A 23,483-nucleotide genomic window follows, 5' to 3' on the forward strand; every position below is an offset into this window, starting at 1 on the left:
AATAGAAACTACTTCCTAACAGAAAAACTAATGAGAATACTCAACAGAGAGAGAGAGAGAGAGAGAGAGAGAGAGAGAGAGAGAGAGAGAGAGAGAGAGAGAGAGAGAAAGTTCGTTGGGGCTGAAGTTAAATTAGAATGCCTGCTGAAACAGTTAAGGAATAGTTCAAAAATTCTATCGACCCTATCACGTTTCCCAAAGTCGATACGCAGCCGTATCCCCCTCGCCTACTCTAACACAGAGAAGGGTAAACCTTGTAACAATTAGTAATAATCGCCCCTCACACCACATGCAACATTCGACATTCTCTCAATCCATCTTTCCTGGGTTCACCTGTTAGTTGCTAACCCTGGATGTCATAATTTCTCGACACTAAAAGTCGATAAGAAATCCTTTAATAAAATGAAAATAACAGTTACATTTAAATTCTGGTCCAGGCTCTTTTTCCTCATTGCCTACACAGGAAATTTAAGTAACGCACGGAATAATGACTCTCAGCAGCGTTAACACCTTCGAACACCAGGAGTTTTTAATGTTCAAGACGAATTATTTTACGTCAAGTCGCGTTTAATACATTTTGAAAGAAACAAACTCACGTGACACCTTATTACACTGAAAAAACCCCTTGGACGTTATCGTGTTTGTTTTGCAAGGAACTTAATAAAAATGCAACTTTGGTTTTATGAATAAAATTTTCACTTGATACTCTTAGGATACAAAGAATGGTAACTGGCTAAGCAAAATACATATTAATTTGAGAGAGAGAGAGAGAGAGAGAGAGAGAGAGAGAGAGAGAGAGAGAGAGAGAGAGAGAGAGAGAGAGAGCCAATACATTTTTTCCATATTCCAAAACAAATAACAACAATGAACCGCACTGGTTACATTATGAAAACGAAGATTAATGAAAACTCACGCGAAAGATGGCATTAAATTTACCACAACTAAAATATTAAGTTTTCACGATCTTGGAAGCCTGCCTATAGAGTACGTTAATATTTAAAGCCCCCTCATACAAGCTACTTTTATAAAGTATGGAGATGGTTTGACAGTTAAGTAATTCCTTATCGAAAGCGCTGAGGCCGCCCCCATCACCTGCAAAATTTTAAATGCGATACAATAGCTCTTCAGTAACCACGGTAAGTTTTACATCAACACTAAAACGCTCGCTGCTCTAACGTTAAATGTCTATTTCAAAGGGCATTCTTTTATATGATTATGAATTTAACAGGGTTTCAATGGCTTCGCTTTGTTTAAACGTTGACTTCACTTTTATTCAGCGAAAATAATTGGTTGACAGTTGTTCACCAATTTAGCAAGTTGAGAGAGAGAGAGAGAGAGAGAGAGAGAGAGAGAGAGAGAGAGAGAGAGAGAGAGAGAGAGAGAGAGCTTTAATAAGAAAAGAAAGATGTCCGTTAGCAAAGACATACACTAGTTAATCCGTGATTATCGGTGAATACTCGAGGATTGTCAGTGAAAAGCTTCTTTAACTTAATTAAAATCTTTCTCTCGGAAGGTCAATCAAAATAAGATTCATCAACCACTTTGGTTTTTTATTTGTTAGGCCTAATTGAAATTTCTATTTACAAGGCATAAACTGGTGTCACTATAGGACACTTGCTGTTCTCTTGATCAACGATCATGTAGCTCCTCCAGCAACTATAGTCAACATAAACAACAGGAAATATGCTAAATAAAATGTAAGTATATGTTAAATTTGAATACCATCTGAAAAACTTTGGGGTCGTTTTGAAATGACCTCGACCCGATCACTTTTTCGACTATGTCGAAACTCGCTCGCCCCTGCCCACCACGCCCCAAAAGAGAGATACTAGGTAACATTTAGTCACCGATCTTTTGAAACCTAACACCACATGCAACATTTAAAGGGCAATATGTAAAGGCCACTGAGTGTTCGTTCGATTTTGCTAATGAAATTAACGTTTACGTAAATTATATATTCACATTTTTTTTTTGCCAGATACGTACTTTTCCCTTAATTACTGAAAATCTTACGTAACAAAATAACGGTCCTCACTTGTAACACTCGAATGACAGGACTTTATGTTCAATATATAATTTACAGAAACTTTCATCATTTTTTCCCTTAAACCTTCGGTTTTAGAAACAATGTTATACTTTGCACTCGTATACGGTACAATGAATAGAAACTACTTCCTAACAGAAATGAAGGAAAAACTAATGAGAATACTCAACATAGAGAGAGAGAGAGAGAGAGAGAGAGAGAGAGAGAGAGAGAGAGAGAGAGAGAGAGAGAGAGAGAGAGAAACGTTCGTTGGGCAGAGGTTAAATTAGAATGCCGGCTGAAACAGTTAAGGAATAATTCAAAAAATTATACTGACCCTATCACGTTTCCCAAAGTCGATACGCAGCCGCATCTTCTGCTTGCCTACTCTAACACAGAAGGGTAAACCTTGTAACAATAATAATAGTCGCCCCTCACAACACATGCAACTTTCGACATTCTCTCAATCCATCTTTCCTGGGTTCACCTGTTAGTTGCTAACCCTGGATGTCATAATTTCTCTTGACACTAAAAGTCGATAAGAAATCCTTTAATAAAATGAAAATATCAGTTACATGTAAATTCTGGTGCAGGCACTACTTTTTCCTCATTGCCGACACAGGAAATTTAAGTAACGCACGGAATAATGACTCTCAGCAGTGTAACACCTTCGAACACCAGGAGTTTTTAATGTTCAAGACGAATTATTTTACGTCAAGTCGCGTTTAATACATTTTGAAAGAAACTTAGACTCACGTGACACCTTATTACACTGAAACAACCCCTTGGACGTTATCGTGTTTGTTTTGCAAGGAACTTAATAAAAATGCAGCTTTGGTTTTATGAATAAAATTTCCACTTGATACTCTTAGGATACAAAGAATACAAAGAATAGTAACTGGCTAAGCAAAATACGTATTGAGAGAGAGAGAGAGAGAGAGAGAGAGAGAGAGAGAGAGAGAGAGAGAGAGAGAGAGAGAGAGAGAGAGAGAGAGAGAGAGAGCCAATGCATTTTTTCCATATTCCAAAACAAAAATGATAATGAACCGCACTAGCTACAATATAAAAATGAAGATTAATGAAAACTCACGCGAAAGATGGCATTAAATTTACCACAACTAAAATATTAAGTTTTCATGATCTTGGAAACCTGCCTATAGAGCACGTTAATGTTCAAAACCCCCTCATACAAGCTACTTTTATAAAGTATGGAGATGGTTTGACAGTTAAGTAATTCCTTGTCGAAAGCACTGAGGCCGCCCCTATCACCTGCAAAAATTTTAAATGCGATACAATAGCTCTTCAGTTTTGACTAAACGATCCAATTTCAGTAACCACGGTAAGTTTTACATTAACAATAAAACGCCCGCTGCTCTAACGTTAAATGTCTATTTCAAATGGGCATTCTTTTATATGATTATGAATTTAACAGGTTTTCAATGGCTTCGCTTTGTTTAAACGTTAACTTCACTTTTATTCAGCGAAAATAATTGGTTGACAGTTGTTCACCAATTTAGCAAGTTAAAAGCACGAGAGAGAGAGAGAGAGAGAGAGAGAGAGAGAGAGAGAGAGAGAGAGAGAGAGAGAGAGAGAGAGAGAGAGAGAGAGAGAGATAAGTGCTTAATAAGAAAAGAAAGATGTCCATTAGCAAAGACATACACTGAGTTAATCCGTAATTATCTGTGAATACTCGAGGATTGTCAGTGAAAAGCTTTAACTTAATTTAAATCTTTCCCTCGGAAGGTCAATCAAAGTAAGATTCATCAACCACTTTGGTTTTTTATTTAAGCCTAATTGAAACTTCTATTTACAAGGCATAAACTGGTGTCACTATAGGACATTTGCTGTTCTCTTGATCAACGATCATGTAGCCCTCCAGTAACTATAGTCAACATAAATGACAGGAAATATACTAAATAAAATGTAAGTATATGTTAAATTTGAATACCATCTGAAAAACTTTTGGGGTCATTTTGAAATGACTTCGATCCGATCACTTTTTCGACTATGTCGAAACTCGCTCGCCCCTGCCCACCACGCCCCAAAAGAGAGATACAAGGTAACATTTAGTCACCGATCTTTTGAAACCTAACACCACATGCAACATTTTAAAGGGCAATATGTAAAGGCCACTGACTGTTCGTTCGATTTTGCTAATGAAATTAACGTTTACGTAAATTACATATTACTATTTTTTTTTTTTTGCCAGATACGTACTTTTACCTTACTGAAAATCTTACGTAACAAAATAACGGCCCTCACTTGCAACACTCGAATGCCAGGACTTTATGTTCAATATATAATTTACAGAAATTTTCATAATTTTTTTCCCTTAAACCTTCGGTTTTAGAAACAATGTTATACTTTGCACTCGTAGGGTACAATGAATAGAAACTACTTCCTAACAGAAATGAAGGAAAAACTAATGAGAATACTCAAAAGAAAAAAGAGAGAGAGAGAGAGAGAGAGAGAGAGAGAGAGAGAGAGAGAGAGAGAGAGAGAGAGAGCGCAGCAACGTTCGTTGGGCAGAGGTTAAATTAGAATGCCGGCTGAAACAGTTAAGGAATAGTTCAAAAAATTCTATCGACCCTATCACGTTTCCCAAAGTCGATACGCAGCCGTATCCCCCCCTCGCCTACTCTAACACAGAGAAGGGTAAACCTTGTAACAATTAGTAATAGTCGCCCCTCACACCACATGCAACTTTCGACATTCTCTCAATACATCTTTCCTGGGTTCACCTGTTAGTTGCTAACCCTGGATGTCATAATTTCTCTTGATACAAAGTCGATAAGAAATCCTTTGTTAATAAAATGAAAATATGTTACATTTAAATTCTGGTCCAGGCATTACTTTTTCCTCATTGCCTACACAGGAAATTTAAGTAACGCACGGAATAATGACTCTCAGCAGTGTAACTCCTTCGAACACCAGGAGTTTTTAATGTTCAAGACGAATTATTGGTAGAACTATAAAGTAGCTCCGCGTCGGCGACTGCCTTCTAACTTAACTTTTTCTACAATTTTTTGGTTGCTAATTATGAATTTACCTTTAATTTTTGGCGCTCGAGTGTAATTAACCCGCGAAGTCCATCCAACAAGGGGTTTCCATACGCGATCTTCACAAGACAAAGCACAGGTACGTCTGTTTCGAACGGTTCATATCCCGTCCGGCAAGTGCAATAACTTGTTAACGTATGGGCGTAAGCCCCCGGGCCAGTACTAAACACGGAGAAGGGACATTCCATTTGGCCGACAATAAACAGTATCAGAACCCCTAAAAGTGCAGAAAAACCAGTTGAAAAGGTAAAACAGGCGCGGAGCTAATATATAGAATTACCGAATTATTTTACGTCAAGTCGCGTTTAATACATTTTGAAAGAAACAAACTCACGTGACACCTTATTACACTGAAACAACCCCTTGGACGTTATCGTGTTTGTTTTGCAAGGAACTTAATAAAAATGCAGCTTTGGTTTTATTAATAAAATTTCCACTTGATACTCTTAGGATACAAAGAATGGTAACTGGCTAAACAAAATACATATTAATTTGAGAGAGAGAGAGAGAGAGAGAGAGAGAGAGAGAGAGAGAGAGAGAGAGAGAGAGAGAGAGAGAGAGAGAGAGAGAAAGTTCGTGCAAATTACGCACTGTGCCAACTCGTGGAAAATCTAAGAACGTCTGTTTGTAAGATTGGGTGTGATTCGCGTGCGTTATAGAATATGGACGCGAGTTTAACTGAAAACATAAAACTTCATACGAGGGACTTTACAAACAAGTCTGGTCAGACCTTAAAATCAACTAGCAATAATTCTCTCTCAGTTACCTTACTAATTTGTCTACGATCACAGACGCAAAAGATTCAGTGCCACTACCGGCACACCATTGAACCAAGGACTTGCATAATTGCACCACCTTAAGTAGATAAAGGAAAATTAACTTTCTCCTAAATTTCATGATGTCATGCCACGCTTGAAACTTCATGCCATTAATAGGATTTCCTAATATGTTTTCACTTACAGATGCTTAACATTTGACCTACTAAAACTAATTTGAATCCTCAGAGTAGCTAATTTTCACCAAATAATCGCTGTCGTCTATTGAACACTGGGAAGCCATCTCAAACAATGATATAATGCCTAAAATAAATTAACCTTCATCCAGATAAATACCACTGGATATGAACCACAATGCTCAAGTGATTATACAAGAGAGACATTTACTTACCCAATATTTCAAATTATAACCACATATAAGAATGCACACAATGGGCAGCTTCAAAGTCCGTATCCCTCCTTATCCCAACATGGCTGTCCAAGAACTGTTCAAAAAACCAACTGAGATTTTCCACTTGGCCAATCAGAGACCTCCACCATGACCAACTTGGAAACTCCTTTCTATCGTCCTCTCTCATTGGTTGGTGGATGGAGGGTTTAGAGAGCGATTCTCCCATTGGCTGGTGGAAGTAGAATAACTTTCAGAAAAATTTTCTCCTAAGAATTACAACCAATCCAGCTCAACTGTCATTGGAAGGACTTGCTTGTCTCCGTAGCAGTGACGCTAACAAAACTTAATGACTGGAACAGACAGGTCAATTTGTGTTATGAATATCAGAAGTGAAAGGGTCACAATTACGTGCAGATTTTATTTCAATGGCCACTGATGAGTAACAGCCATTTACTTGCTCATCCAGATAATGTAACATGGGGAATGCGTAACCAAACTTGCAAGAATTCGAACTGAGTTTTGATGTACGCATTATATAGGTTGCGTACGATAATTTGCTAGAGTAAGATTCATCTTTTATACTTTACTAACTACAGCTGTCGAAGTATGGCTCAAGAGCATCCCACTCGCTTCTAGAAATAGCCATCGGGTTCGATCAAACGACAGCATTATACTTTACCTGTTGGATTGACTGAATGCATTTCTGCCACGATATGCAGTTGAAACTCTTTATTAGTTTCGGTTTCGCATCGCATGCACGAGATAAGCGCAGGTGGATCACCGTTATGACAATCTCATCTCCCAAAGGAAGTTTATAGAAGTTCGTTTAGTACTTCAGAACACTACAAAATTTGTCACCAAACATTACATTGCAACTATGTTATCTGAGGGTCTTTTCAGCCTCAATAAGGGATCATACAGTTACACAGTATTTACAATAAATATTTATATTTATTTTAAATCAGCACATTGGTTAGAAAATTTTCATGTCCATAGGTGGATTTCTAAAACAAACTGCGGTAATTAAGTTTATCCCAGGAAAAAAAAAACTAATAGTTCTAGTTTCATCAAAAGGTTTCAACAATAGAAAACTGCATTATGTTTATCTTTTTTTTTTTTTTCATACTCATAACCAAGCATTAATACCTTTCGCCATTCTTTGTTCGAAGTGGGACACACTAATGTAAACTTCTTTATACCATTTAAACTCATTGGTGACCTTACAACAAAAATAAACTATATATATATATATATATATATATATATATATATATATATATATATATATATATATATATATATATATATATATTGTATGTGTGCATTGTGTATTCTGGATCATTACAAAAGTTGCAATTCCCATTATTTCTTAATTTCAATAACTGTAATCTTATGTTTGTTGGAAGCACCTCATATATATATATATATATATATATATATATATATATATATATATATATATATATATATATATATATATTTATATATGAATTCTCTTTTCCAAGTACAAATGAAAGAATTATTAACATTCCACCAAATCCTTTCCCATGCAGTAATGAGTAATTACCATTAAAAATGACAGAGATCTTGGTAAAAATATAATGTAAATGGGTTTGCTTTTAACAGTAGGGAAGTCTGGATGCTCGAAAATCAACCCTATACCCTTTGTTGCGTTGGAAACGTCTCTACATGGGACAGTTTCTCTCAAATAATTCGGTTTTATTTTGGTCTAATAAACATCCACTTCTCTCCCCCCCAAAAAAAAGAGTTTCTGTAAGACTTGTAACTTTGAGAAAAGCAGCAACTCTCTGAGAAATACTTACTATATTTAGGCCACCTTCAGGTTCAGGCAAAACAAAGTTGCTCTACACACTGGCTGATACTTGCCGCTTCATAAATCTCTAAAAATAAAGTTTATTTCCTGACCATGTACTTTACTATCTGGCAGTGTATGGGCCATGTACCATACTTTTGATAAAGGTGAACTTGCAACAATTGCTTTCTGAAAAACTTTTAGATACCTATCTGTTAACATATTTATTGTTCTTTGAAGGTCAGCAATAACTAAACCCCAGTTCTGCTAATACTGCACTAGTTTCTGTTTGACAATAAAAGCTCCCAATATTTTCAGCTCTGTGTTCTACCCATGACGTAGCCTTTCCTTTTTACCCAACCATTTACCATTTCCAGTAGTACTACTTTTTTCTCTCTTCAGTTTAGTACCTGTTACTTTTCAAACTCAGTTTCCACATTACAAACTTCGATACTGCTGTGGCGATGAAAATGGATGTATCATCAGTGTATCCTTGAACCCATACATTCATGTAATTTGGAAGCTAAAGTGGTATAATCTTTATCATTTTCCTTAATTTCTAAATACAGCGGTTCCCAAAAGATAACGTTTAGTTATACTGAGAGGGGGCATCCTGGCGTTACAGACCTTTCATTTTTATCAAGGATTCTTGTCCATTCTACATATAAAAATAGTATTCCTAATTTACACATAACTTTGAATAACAAAAAAAACCGTGATGTACAGCATCAAAAGCATTTGCCCACTCTAATTTTAAAACAGCTCTGTTGATTTGCTTTTATATGATGATTAATATGGACGTTATTGTACAGTTCCCGATAGATTTCTCCTGTACACTACAGCACTGTTCTTCAGATAATAACTTTGAAAGCAGTATATTTTCAAGTCTATTTGCTTATATCTGAGCTTTGGTTTTGTGGTCAATTTTCAAAAGTGAGACAGCCCTCCAGTCACTCAAAGACTGGCCTTTGGTCCCCTTGTTAAGTTATTTCATCAAACCATGATGGTTCAAAATTTGATCAAACCATGACAGTCTAAAAAATTCCTAATAAAATTCGGCAGGCGTCCATCTCTATCCGGTGCTTCTTCACTATTCTGACTTAATTATAGCAAGCAGTTCCTTTCCATGAATATTACGGTGCAATCTTCATCTAATATATTATCACACAGTTCTAGGAACCCCTCCTATAAACTCAGTTCAGCATTCACTTTACCAAATAAATTTTAAAAAACCGAAAAGCATAATATAAAATAGCATCTGAATTATTCAATACCAGTTTCTATGGCCACTGAATACACTGAATATTTCATATGATTTGGTTACCTTGAAATTTTTCTTTTCCTCACAAATGACATGAAAACCTCTTGTTTCATCCTTCTTTCTTGTCCTTAACTTCAACCCCCTCATATATGTTATTTTTAAAATTTTGTCTTATTCTTTATTGTTGCAAATTCTACATTATCCTCTCTTGTATTTATGCATAATCTTTTCAACCTATGCTGCAGAAAATGAATCAAACTTTATTTTTCTAATACAATAACTTATAAGGATCCCATTCTAACATACCTACAAAATTACCTTTTGCTCTTCTGAGAAACTGCCACAAAATTTTAAAATTTGATTTCACCTCGTCTTTTGTTAATGAATTAAGATTTCACTCCCAGACACCCATACCAATTGCAGTAGTTTTCTGACACTTCATATTTGTCACAACCATACTATGATCTAAAAAGATGCAGGAACAGTTTCAGATGAGTTTATATTTGAATGCAAATTTTTCACTCTTAGTCTGTCAATAGGTAAAGCATAATTTTCCCAAACATACATGTATTCTCTTGAAACATTTGTGTTTGTTCATGATATCTTTCAGATTAATACTCTTTGATAAATAGCATAGTCAAACAGTCAAAAGTTACCAGAAAACTTCCTTTCAATATACCTACCAGTACCCAATAGGGCACAAATATATGAATAAAAAAGCATCTGTTCACCAACATGCACTTGTAAATTTAATGCTCTACCTTCATAATCTGCTTTTCAATTAACAATTGTCCCAAGTGACAAAGTGTTCACTAATAAGAATAGCTACACCTTTTAAAAAAGTTTCATATTTTCTTATAAGATTTAATTTGTCAACATTCTAACATGATTCTGCAACATTATTCAATCTAGTTTATAGTAGTATTGAGCCTCTTATTTGAACTTCATTTCCTTATTTAAGCCATTAATATTGACTTCAGCAAAATTCCGAGTCATGATGGAGATATTAGACAAAGAGATTTTAAACTAAACAAAAACATGAACAATGGTAAGGGACTACAATGCACAAAAATTATTTGACAATTTTTCTCCCCTTCACAGTGCCCGTTTGCCTGTTCTTGTCCTTTTTTAACTTGGGGTTTTCCTGTGTTTTTCATTTGACAGACCACTCACCTTTATTCTTCAGTTGCATTACAAAATTATCTTCAGGTGTTTACAATTTCACTAGCACAGTACCGTATTATTTGAATGATAGTGAGCACTGACATCCTTAGTGGTACATTCAATAATGGCATTCAGTGAATGTTCAACTCTTGGTAATTTCTTGTGCCTGTCTTACTGGATTGTAAACAATGATCATCAGCTTTCTCCTTGGTTGGTGTACTTCAGCTCCCATCACTTCCACCATTAGGTTGTCTTGGCTCTGAGTTAGAGCACCACTTGTCAAACAAATGTTTGTGGCTTCTTCATTACTGTTGTGCCTTCAAACTGGAGTATCTGTGTTCTCTGTAGCCATTTTTCCATTTCCCTTTATCTTGAATTCCACTAATTTCATTATTTTTCTTATTTTCTTCATTTACATGTTTCACTAGTGGTTCTTTCTCATTTGGCTGCAATAAAGTCTGCAGTACTCAATACTTATTCTGTCTTCTTTCTTGTACAAAAATCCAGCTGCAATTTGGTTATTTCTTCCACGTTTGTAGTGTTTTATTTTGGCTATTGTAGAATAACATGATATGTGACGAATGTTCATTCACGAAAGGATACTAATCCTAATCTCCATTCTTGCCCTCCTGATGTCATTTAGAAGACTCTCTGCTTTCCCATGATCAAATCTGTTCAATCTGATTCCAAATCCTCAGCCATACCTCACAAAAACATTTTCCAAAATATAAACATACATGTCAAATGGGACATATCAAACAAGAGATGTAGTTATACATCCAGCTAAAATTAATGACCGGCACTGACTTCCGTTCTCCTAGATCAAAATTCATTTCATCATATCTGTCAGAGAGAGACTGAAATACATTGTCATAAGACTTTATGACAACATTATTTTCATATAACTGTTGAAATCCATCAATGTCAGACATCAAAATATAAAAAATTGCATCCTACACTACACTGCATTCAGGGTTACACGTAAAGAACAACCTCATGGAGTCACTTCTCTGCGCTGGTTTAAATGAACCTGTAGTAATTTATCTGGTGAAACTACAGTGATGTCACACTGGTGAAAGTTACCTGACAGCAAAGGGAAAGCTCATCCATAACCAATGAGGCCCCTCTCGCGAAGATTTTGAGCTAAAAACATAAAGTCCCAAAAACCAAAAATATGTCTCCAATTAACCTCTGGGCATTTTATTTACATGTTAGTTGATGCCTCTAGATGATCCACTTTGTTCAGCAAATTAAAAAATAAAAAAAGCTCAAAAACCTCTCTAATCTGGATTTACATTTTGCTGATGCAGTATTTTACTTCTAAGAGATAAATACACCGAAACTATGGATGGTCTGCCAAGAATGTGATATAGTCAGTAGGACCCTCATCTAAATTCTTTAATCAAATAATATTCTTTCCATACTATTAACATCACTAGTAAGACGTACAAAATATTCCATTTCACATATCATCATGGTCTATGTGTTTTTCACTATATACACAGATACATATTTGCAGCTTCCAAATATGTATTACCTTTCCACATAAAGACTTACAGGTTTCTTTCTCTAGCTTGAGGTCCAGTATGACTGGAGTAAGGCCAAGCCCTACTGGGCAGCAAGATGAAAGAAAGGATGCAGGAATCAACATAAATTTAAAGGCTAAAGGGTTGGTACACATAGGGGCCATAGGAATCCTGCAGACACTCCTTTAGTCATGCCTACAGTGCACTGCATGAGGAGCACTATGATATTAACCCTCCATGGGGATTTCTGAGAAAGGATTCAAATTCCCATCGGTTGCACGTCTCCTACCAGCTACAAGATAATGTAGTTCACTGCATGTGTTAAATGAATTGCATTGAATATAGAATTTAGGCCAAAGGCCAAACACTAGGACCAATGAGGTTATTCAGCCCTGAAACGGAAATTGACAGTACAAGGTTCGAAAGGTGTAACTGGAGGAAAATCTCGCAGTTGCACTATGAATCGGTTGTTAGGAGAGGGTGGAAAGTAAGATGGAAGAAAGAGAATAGGAGAGGAAGTACAGTAAAAGGAACAAAAGGTTGCAGCTAGGGGCTGAAGCAAAGAACCTTAAGTAATGCCTAAAATGCACCGCAGGAGGTGCACTGACGGCACTAACCCCCCTACCGGAAGTACATGTGCTAATGCTGTTCCAGTTATCATTATGTACAATAAGTGTGTTTATCCTTTTTTGTATGAAGAAGAGTGTTGTTATTCAAGATATGTCATATCTATTCCAAGAGCTTTAAGGATTATTTACATTTAATTAGATTAAGCATCATCATTTCGGTAGTGCCAGAGATAAACTGCCCTTTTTCAAGAATCAATAAAGGCTGTCTCAAGCCTTGTTGCCCAGGATGAAATGGCTACTGTCATTCTTCCAAAATAATCCCACTGAATTATTTAGCATGCATGTTTTGGCAATATGTTTGGAGAAAGATAGTGAGCATGAGCTATTCTGTCTCCCTTTAGATGGAACTAATTTTTTTCAAAGGAAAAGGTAGTCCCATCTCAACGACCAGGCAGTTGAGCTAAATCTTAGCAAGGAAGGTTTACAGACTGTACCTGGTCCAGAGAAAACATGGAGGTAGGTGCTACTTGGTAATTTTTAAAGAGTGCTATCAATAAACATGACAGGGTGTTCCAGATGAGAGCTGGGACTTACTTGGTCTCTAAGGAACTAGCTTAGTCTGCTGTGTAAATAATGTTGAGTGTGTTAGCAGTAAGTTGTCCAGCTACTGAAGAGTAGCTAAAGGATTTACATGTAAAAATAGTCATATCCATCATGTTTCCTTCACTTTCAAGAATAAATAGGTGCATTGTTCACTCAACTTTGTCACAGCTTTTGTAACTACCTTGATTGAAATGGTTAGGTAAATACATAAATTTCAAGAATAAATTTAATTTACAAAATAAGCTATTCTCTTATAAACAATATTACAGAAATAATTCCAAAGGACTAAAGCTTTATTACATATCGAGCAAAGGCACTTCAAAATTCTTTTGTACACCAGAATAAGGCACATGGATATAGATATCACAACAGTCACTTATCTGAAAAACATTATACTCGCTGCTTTTTCCTGGCCGCTTGGCTGTACCAGCTGGGGGAGTTAAATTGTACGAGAAAGACGCTGCAGGTACAGCACTACTTTGTCGATGAACTGTAAAAAAAGAAGGAAAAAAATGCGGTCTCTGTATCAATTCTAGGGAAAAACTACATATCTTAATAATGCCTGGCAAAAATCGAAACCTTTTCTTGTGAATTTATAAAGGTTAAACCTTCTCAGTTTAACAGTTATTACTATCAAGAAATATCAAACTTAAAAAGAAAAACTACCACCACTAGTTCCCTAAAGAAAACTTGCATATTAACACAATCTTCCATGAGGTACTAAACAAAATATAAAAACAGATGTTTCTGTATATTACACTTGTCAATTTTTATCACAGCAATTGCAGATCAGACCAAACTTAGAATAATTTTAGTGATCTATAAATATAAACACATTATTTCACTTATTACTTTGCCTTAATGCCTGATGAGAACACATAACCTAATGCAGATTACATACCTATAACGAGTAAAGGAAAAGCTTGTATCCCTAGAAGGTCATTCATTTTACTTGCTGTTCCAAGTCACTTTGCTTTCTCCACTGCATACCATGCACTATCAACAATCTATTTCTTTACAGCTGCTTACCATAGGCAAAATACAGCTTTTCAACCTCAGTGGGAATGGTGAGGCTGTGCCTGTCCTGAATACTACTCAATACTGTATCCCAATTGTTTTTCAACTCTTATAGACTATTGTAATGTCACAATGTAGTGATATCATAACGGTATATGTTCATTCCATCTATCTGTATAATCATACAGATCAGGTAATAGCATGATACAATTACATTCTACAATTACAGTATATCAAGTATCTACCATGCTATGTCTTTCATACAAGACCTTAAAACAAGTAACACAGTACATTATTATGCATAGCTATCAGCAACGATAAACCACTATACGACTTATTAACAAGGAAGTTGATGGCCAATTTGAGTGGGTCATAATAATAGGGATGATGTCCAAACCCTATTATGTTATTTAAGAGCTACAAGAACCTCTACTCTCAGTATAGAGTGAAAAATTTAGAAAAGACTCTGACTGTTGTTTTGAGTAAGTATGCTGATGCCACATGTATCATGCACCGTACCAGATATTTGTCTTTACTAAAAGATGAATCAAGAAATGGGTAGCGTTCGGCATATATATATTCTCTTGCTGAAATGTATTTTGTAGTAAATTATCACTGTTATCATTTTCCACTAAAACTTAAATAACAATCTTAAAAACGTGGCATATTTTTTGAAAAGTACCGCCAATTTTCCTGTCAACTGAAGACAGGTCATTTATGGACCGGATAATCTGCTTAATCCGTGAAGAAATTGAGGATTATTCTCTTAAGATATCTTTTTAAAGGGCCACAACTTGATCCACCTAAGACGCATTTAGACCACTTCGATAAATGTTCTTTACAAAATACTAATAAATCTCTGCACAAGAAAGAAAATCCCTACATTTTAAAATATTTTATTTGTTGTTAAGGAAACTATATGATTTGTATGAAGCAAAGAGGCATTTCATAGTTCTGAAAAAACTGCGTTTAACCACAGCAAAGGAAATGTAATAATAAAATGCAAATACATGATGTAAAAAAGGCATTTGTATGGAAAATGAAAGTAAATGTTTTAAAAATAAAAGGCACATTCATTTGAAATAAGGCAGGTCTAAGATTTTCCCTTTCTTCTTGGTACTACAGTACTTTGCCATACAGTATTTTGAATTTTAAGTGAAATTACATAGCTACATAAGCAAGGGAGAAAAAACATCCATTATGAACAAACTAGTGTACACATACACAGTAACAGTATAAACTATATGGAAAGTGAAGCCAGAATATTAAACCTGGATTTACACAACAATTATAAAAACGGATTTGAGTATTCCCACAGGAACTATGGCTTCTCTTAATAAGGTTAGGATTTACAGGATGAAGTGGCAACAGCATACTGACCCAAGAAAACAGCCAGGGTCTCTTCCCAAATTTGTGGCACTATAGCACAGACTTCATAGTGGCTGATAACAAAAGAACACAGATTGTACTGGTCACTGAACAGTTTCTATTGAACAACAATCTATTACATTGCAATATTTGACTCATTCTTTGCATTACTGATTTCATTTACTCTCGCATGGCATGCTATTTTATAAGTTGTACATATAGGCAGTAGTATTTGGTATGCTAGGAGATTTTTGTGTATAATTAGGTTTGCTTATTTTACAACCTTAAAGGTTTGGTATTTCTGTTCACTTTTTATAACAAACTAGTTCCAATTACAGTATAACCTCATTATTCTAGCACACTATTACAGCCTTGTGAACTAGTTAACCAAGAAAAAAGACCATCAGTAAATCTTACCTTGCAATGTTAATGAAGCTAACTTATTATTCCATTTTTCTTCAGCCTGCTTTCTGGCACTTGGACTCAAAACTTGTGGCCTGACAATGTTTCTGGAAATACTGGCCCTGAAAATTTTCAAGAGTTCTGTGTATTACGTACAATACTGTACAATCCTACACTCTTACAATGATACACACACACACTCTCTCTCTTAAATTACTCATACTCAACATATTGTCAGAGAGTAACCACATGCTCGTAGGTTGTAGGAACAAAACATCAAGGCTGCTCTTCTAACCATGACAGACTCAAAGCAGAGAGGGTGAATGAAATGAAAAAAGTAGTATTAAACTTCCTCCATAGTTAATATAAACAGAATTCACAAAACTTTATCAAATCATGCTAATTCTAGATGACGTTTTAACTGTCTGTTCATGTCCTGAGGTGGTAGTTCCTGCTATTGTATATTATACCATCCAGTTATCCAAGAAAAGTTGACATTATACAGAGGTGAAAATTTACCACTCTATCCTGTGGAAACTTTTGCCTATCAGGTGTCCCAAGATTTTAGAAATTTTATAATAGCTGACATTTATCTTCCTGTACATGGTTTTCCATGTTTCCCATGCCGTACATTTCTCCCCTCAGAGAAAAGTAAAAATTTTGCTCGAGCTCTTTAAACATATAACTAGTTCTTCCTAACAAACCTATTAATCATATAGTATTCACAATAATGTTCTTGAATATCCACTTGACTCAGTCTTTGTCTTCCAAACAGATGAGGAGCAATTGTTCACACATGTATCACATGGATCCACAAGTAGGAACCAGCCACCTCTCCACTGTGTGTAGTATGAATGCAAACAGTGAGAATAAGAGGGGATGGGAGAAGGGAAATCAGAGTATAATTGGTGGGTTTGCATGAAAACACTCACGCCTGAAATACAGTTTATTACGTGGGAGTTTACAAGTCGAAACACCCTGACTGTTTGAGTATGTCCGAAGAATCCAAGGGAGCAGTTGGGGACTGCGAGTCAACAGACCACAGTTCAGGTACTGCCAAGAGTTGTTGTCATGTACTTAAATTATATCAGAATGAAACAAGATGTTTGTATTGGGAAGTTTTTGTACTACATTACCATTCAAGTCAGACATAGGTGCTAAAACCGCGACCGACTTAATGAATGAAGGATGAGGATGAAGGAAGGGAAATAAACTTAGTCTGCTGCCACAAGCATTTTCATGTACGCGTACCATCCCTCAAACAGAAATTAAAAATGACAACACCAGGAAGCTGGCCTCAAAACAGAAGGAAAATCTGTACTGTACTATATTCAAAAGATGAAAAAGTAGAGAGGGCTTTATCTAGTGAACCCTCACTCTGCCTGTCTTGACTTGCCCTCTGACATATTGTTACAGTATTACTAGGAATTGGTTATTAATTTAACTGGTAGAAAGGAAAAGACCAGTGCTGTTATTTCTAAGATTCTTAATTCTTCTCCGGTAGTGGCAAATGGCCATCGCTGGAGTATCATCTTCAATGCCTGTGGCTGACAATGAGGTAGGAACAGCAATGGGTGCATCTGTACAATTTGCTACCAGTCTCCTAATCTTCTACCACATAGTCTGGAGTGAAGGCCAAACCCACAGATGATCAACCTCTAGCAGGTATAACTGCCCAACAATGAATACAGCTCACTAACCTGTCTTCCAAGTGCAGTCCAGTGAAGATGACCTCTCAGGAGGCTTGTGGGGCACTTTGGAGACACTTCTGAGGACCAGTGAGAGATCCTAACTAATCAAGGGATGCCATCACACGGTTCAAAAGATATGACCCCGGGAAATTTGAGGTCATGTGTGAGGTCACATATTTTCACCGACCCATAACTTGGTTAATAATTATCAGAATTGTATAAATGTAGATATATTTAGAATCAGGAGCCAAGGAATTCAAATATACAGGTTTTAAAACTCTAGGTTGAAAAATAAAAAAGTTATATAAAAATAAAAATTTGAGGTCACAATTTGACCTCCGGGGTATTAAATGAGAAATTTTTATAGATGTAAAAATGAAGGAAAGGGCATTAGCTATTAGAATCAGCAAAAAAGTTTGTGTATGTAAGTATTTTTCATGAAACTAACCTATAAGTGAACACCATATTCATAAGTCGGGCATCAGTGAGCTACCTTTTCTCACACTTATGCTCATATTTTGACATACAAATTTTTTTATAGATATAAAAACAAAGACAGGGTTCTAAGCTATGAGAAACAATCAACAGTGTTGTTAAACAACCTGTTGAAGCAAGTTGCTACTTGTCTAATTTCAGCATCCTTGTCCACAGGTTAGTACAGTTGCAGCCATATAACTGGGTGGCTGGTGGGTATGGTGCTCTGATCCTCAGAGACTATCAAGGCTCAAAACATCAAGCGTATATAGCTATATTTTCTAAAAATTTATGTTATCTAATTGATATTCCTGTATATTCATATCTTTACAGATCACATCACAATGGTTCGACATTTGAAATACTGCCAGGACCCAATTAAAAAACACAAACAACGCATAACAATCAATCTTAGAAAAGTGACAGATACACTTGCTGAAAAATGTGATGGTAGACTGAAAAAAACTCATTGTTGTGTGTGAACTGTTGGAAAATTATAATGAAAAGCCCCACTATACTTAGTACCACTGAAAACAAGTCTGATCAAGATTCAAGTGAATCATGTACTATTGACAGTGATTTGAGTAACATTTCTCCAATTAAAGATGTGAAACATGACAGTGATTGCTTCACAGCGGAAAATCCTTCAACCTCACTTGAACCAGTTCTTGCACTCCTAGACCAAACATCAATTACAAAAAGTAAGTACTAAATCAACAACATAACATATTTAATACTAGCCTATATTTGTTTGAACTACTATATGAACAATTATATTGAATTTACGGTAGCTACTGTATATACAGTACAACATATATAATTTGCAAGCTTTTACTTTGAAATGTTAAATCTTTAATATTGTTATCGAGTTGACACAAAATGCAAACTGAGCTACTTCCAATTCTTTAGATATACTCAAGTGAGTGAGGTCTCTCTTTCTATTGTTTTCAGAAGGGCTGTCATCAAGCCAGAAAAAGCGCAAGGCTTGTGGTAAGCTATTATCTGCTCAGAAATCCCTGAAAAAGTCGGGAACTCAGTTATGGTGTTGAAATTCTCAATAAGGAAAATAATAGTGCAGAACCTGAAACTCAATCTGAAAAACATCTGAACAAATTAATGAATGAATTGAAACAGTCATTCATGGAGAGCAAATGTCACAATTGCAAACTGCAAATAATGACACTCTCACCATACACAATTGATAAAACAGCTAGCTTCCTTCAAACTACTATATACATGGTAAAAAAAAAGAAGCCGTTTACTGAAATCAGAGCATGGAATCCTTCCAAAAGTTCCAACAATGAGCAAAGATAGTTAGAAGATTCAAAGATAGTTAGAAGATCATATCAGATGATGTTAGTCGATGTCGTCCTGGACAAAAGGGTTGCATTAAAGTCATCAGTGCTGAAGGTCCAACAAAGGTGCAAAAGCGATTGATCCTTGGAAATTTAAGAGAGATTTTTGAACTATACAAAAATGATGAAAAGAATCCCAAAGTTGGATTTTCACATTTGCAAAATTATGGCCATCATATTGTGTGCTTGCTGGTAGTGGTGGGACTGATTCTGTCTGTGTCTGCACTTATCATCAAAATCCAAAATTACAGCTAGCTGCATTGGGAGAAAGAGCTCTTTCTTACAAGGATCTTCTGGATTAAAGTGTCTGCAGCACAGAGAGAGTGAGACCTGCATGATGCAACTTTGCAATGACTGCCCAGGGGAAGAGGGTGTCTTGAATTTTCTTGAGTTGCTTGACGGTGTGAAATCAGCTCCAAATAAAGTAACTTACAAGCAATGGGTGACTGTTGACTGTTGTACAAATGGTTGATAAGGTGGAACCAATACATGAATACTTATCATCCCTAAGCATGAAAATCTGTCGGTTGGTTCGTCATCACTTTGTTGCTCAGCAACAATCCCACTCCTATACGCAGTTGAACGAATCGTTACCACCTGAGAGCGAGGTAGTTGTAGTAGGGGATTTCTCTGAGAATTATTCTTTTATTGTCCAGGATGCTGCCCAAAGTTTTCACTGGGACAATTCACAGTGTACAGTTCACTCTTTTGTCCTCTATTACAGATCATCTGTAGACCAGAAACTTAGCCATTTTAGTGTGTGTTTCTTATCTGCATCACTAAAACACGACACTATAATGGTTTACACATTCATAATGAAGCTTATGACTTATGTTAAATTCAGATGTCCACAATTAAAGATGGTGCACTATTTCTCAGATGGATGTGCTGGTCAATATAAGAACAGATATAATTTCACAAACCTCTGTTACCATGAAGAGGATTTTGGTCTGGCTTGAGAGTGGCATTTCTTTGCTACATCCCATGGAAAAATGCCTGTGATGGGATTGAGGGCAGTAAAAGAGCTACTGCTCATGCCAGTTTGCAGAGAACTACTGAGAGGCAAAATTTTACACCAGAACATGTTTCAGTTTTGTGAAGGAAACTTAAGCAAGATCAAATTTTTCTATATTACTAAAGCAAAATTGAAAGAGGCAGAAAAGAAGTTGGACCATCGATTTAAGGAAAGTAGGGCCATTCCTGGAACTCAGAAATATTACAGATTTGTTCCCCTGGACAAGGAAGAGCTGATGGTGTATCCCATCTCAAGTGGCATTGGAGAAAAGAAAAGAATAAGGATAAAGGTCACATTTCTAATGAACCTACAATACTTGGTAACCCAAAGTGTATCAAACCAGGAGAGTATTTTGGATGCATTTGCAAAAAGGAAGTTTGGTATGGAATTGTGGAGGAATACTGTGAAGAGTTTGACGATTTCACAGTGAACTTTCTACACCCTTTTGGGTCATCAGGAGCAAGTGCATATTATCGTCCATCAAACAAGGATTCATGTGCTGTGCCAGGACATCATATATTAACTGTAATGAGTTGTCCTAGCCTAAGAGGAGGCAGCAGAATTCAATACATCTTTCCAAAAAAAGAAATTGATGAAGGCATTGCAAATGGAAAGCTTGTGTTGGCTAGCACATGAATCCATAAAGCAGGTGTTGTTCTTTGTTATAACTATTATTTCCAGTGCAGATTAGCAGTAATGTAAATTTTATTTCTTATATTCTTGGTGTTTGCCAAGCTCAAATTTACATCTAAGGACTAAGATATTACAATTCCTGGATATATAAACAATTTATAAATTTGGTGTTTACTTAAGTGACATGAAAAGTACCAACAATGATTTTTTATTGTTTTGTTAACTTGTAAGTTAGTTACATAAAAAGTACCAACATTACCAAAACTTTTTTATTATTGTTCCTCATAGCTAAGAATCCTGTCTTTGCTTTTGTATCTATAAAAAAAATCTGTGTCAAAATATGAGCTTAAGTGTGGAAAAATAGGGAGAACTGACGCCCGACTTATGAATATGGTGTTCACTTATAGGTTAGTTTCATCAAAAATACTTAAATACACAAACTTTCTTTTGCTGATTCTAATGGCCAATGCCCTTTCTTCATTTTTTACATCTATAAAAAAAATCCTCATTTGATACCCTGGAGGTCAAATTGTGACCTCAAATTTTGTTTTTTGTATAACTTTTTTTATTTTTCAACCTAGAGTTTTAAAACCTGTATATTTGAATTCATTGGCTCTTTCTGATTCTAAATACATATACATTTATGCAATTCTGACCATTATTAACCAAGTTATGGGTCAGTGAAAATATGTGACCTCACATGTGACCTCAACTTCCCGAGGTCATATCTTTTGACCCATTTGTCGGATTGGACTAAAAATTTCAGAAATGGATTCAGGGCCTATGATTTCCCTACAAACCAAATTTCAGCAAAATCTGAGAGATGAGAATGTTAAGCACTGGTTGACCTGACAGGAATGCCCCATAACCTTGTGAGGTGTGGCTACTTGAGAAGTTTCTTTCCAGTTGCGAGAATCCTGGGGTTGTCTACAAGAACAGTCAGTAAGTTTTCAAATCACTTCTGTTGCAAATAAAGGGGAGCAAGCACAACCATTTTCTTGTGGCTAGAAGCCTTAAGCTTGGGAACATAAAGGCAAAACTAATATCCATTTACAGCTCTACAAAATTGATGAACTGTAAAAAGTAGTTAGTTCCTAAAGGTGGATCAAAGTGGCGCATGGAAAAATAAATGCTTTTCTGTTCGGAAGACAAAGGTAATCTGAAGACACCAAGAAAGTGAATGTGGACACTACAAAACTGAAGAGGTTCTGATGAAATGAACTAAAATAATGTGGATTAAGTTTCAGAGAACTTTGAAAGACATGGCTGGTCTGGTTCAGCCACTTTATAACAAAATTGCAAAAATTAATTACGTTTTGTAAGCTTACGAATACTCACAAAATATCTGATGCACTGTCAACAAAGGAATAAGACAGGAAAAGATAAGGGAGAAATATAATTTGTTTAAAATCTAGGTATTACCCACTTTCAGCTGGCACTAGCCACGATAGGGACAGAACTACTCAGCTTCCTCCTGTTTCTATACGATAGGAAAGAACATAAGTGATTATTGTTGATTTATATATGAAAATATAATGAAATGCATGAGCTATATTTACTTATGTAATTTCTAATTATCATCTTTGAAATTCATCTGATAGGTCCATCTAGGATGAGCTGAAGAATTCACACAGAAAACTCAACTGTTTCACTATAACCTATTGCTGTCACCCCTGGAATATTTAGATGCATTGTAAAATTAAACTAACAGACTAAAATTTTACTTACCCTTTATGTGCAACCTCCAATGCTTTGGCAGTCCTTTCTTCCAGAAGTTTTCTTCTTTCCTCCTTATCTACATGTTTCTCTTGCCCTTTAAATGTGCGCGATCTTAATGTACTTTTATCATGACTAGAGTTCCCACTTTCTGAAGTTTTACTTAATATTGGGTTTCAATCTCTCAGGGTCTATGGCGCCCTGAGATGCGTGTGACTACCTCACCATAGTCTTTAACAGAGGTCACACCACGTGATGTTTGCAAAGTGAGATTTTCACTCTCTCTGGAATCTCTTTGTGACCTTCTGCTTTCTTCCCCTCTGAGACTGTACTGCATTTTTCTTCCTCCAAATTTTCCTCGACCTTTGAAGAAATTCCTACGTTAGCCGTAACCAAACAGCTAGCAATATTTATAGGATACTGTAGAGCTTGACTCATTCTAACACTGCAGGCCTTAACTGCCTTATTTACCGAAGGATCCTCATCATCTTCATCAGACTGTTTGTTTTTACCTATCAAATACATGAAACAATGCATGAATTAACCATTTTACAACATTATGATCTTTTAAACCTAACAAAAATGCTTCTTAGTTAATTGTTGGACAAAGACATACAGGATAACTAA

General features: G+C 35.9%; 2 protein-coding genes and 1 long non-coding RNA gene across 4 annotated transcripts in view; all 3 read right to left on the minus strand.

Moving 5' to 3' along the window:
• LOC136844280 (uncharacterized) overlaps window positions 1-6,405 on the minus strand; it is an 18,904-nt gene extending 12,499 nt beyond the window's left edge. Inside the window, exon 1 of the long non-coding RNA XR_010854804.1 lies at window positions 6,250-6,405. This is a non-coding gene — a long non-coding RNA (uncharacterized lncRNA). The remainder of the gene's footprint in view (window positions 1-6,249) is intronic.
• Window positions 1-23,483, minus strand: part of LOC136843853 (inversin-like) — a 649,403-nt gene that overhangs the window by 592,261 nt on the left and 33,659 nt on the right. Inside the window, exon 15 of one of the 2 annotated variants that reach the window (XM_067112691.1) lies at window positions 23,054-23,368. The exons of the other annotated variant lie outside the window; for it this stretch is intronic. Within the exon in view, the coding sequence (XP_066968792.1) occupies window positions 23,100-23,368 (269 nt within the window). The 3' untranslated portion in view covers window positions 23,054-23,099. Of the gene's footprint in view, window positions 1-23,053; window positions 23,369-23,483 lie in introns of those variants that run through there. 2 annotated transcript variants of the gene reach the window in all.
• On the minus strand, window positions 13,482-23,084 carry LOC136844296 (uncharacterized). Its single transcript, XM_067113268.1, has 4 exons — window positions 23,077-23,084; window positions 22,869-23,018; window positions 15,988-16,094; window positions 13,482-13,675 (listed from the first exon to the last, which is right to left on the minus strand). The coding sequence occupies exons 1-4, from the start codon at window positions 23,082-23,084 to the stop codon at window positions 13,482-13,484; spliced, it is 459 nt and encodes a 152-aa protein (XP_066969369.1).

The sequence above is a fragment of the Macrobrachium rosenbergii genome, chromosome 12, assembly GCF_040412425.1.
Source record: "Macrobrachium rosenbergii isolate ZJJX-2024 chromosome 12, ASM4041242v1, whole genome shotgun sequence".
NCBI classification, from domain to species: Eukaryota; Metazoa; Arthropoda; class Malacostraca; order Decapoda; family Palaemonidae; genus Macrobrachium; species Macrobrachium rosenbergii.

What these genes read in the sequence shown, in the direction of transcription:
- LOC136844296 (XM_067113268.1), bottom strand. An exon ending in TTGGAGGTTGCACATAAAGG is followed by an intron (nt 16,095 to 22,868) that starts GTAAGTAAAATT and finishes GAAAATTTTCAG; the next exon opens with GGCCAGTATTTCCAGAAACA. An exon ending in AGCTTCATTAACATTGCAAG is followed by an intron (nt 13,676 to 15,987) that starts GTAAGATTTACT and finishes CTTTTTTTACAG; the next exon opens with TTCATCGACAAAGTAGTGCT.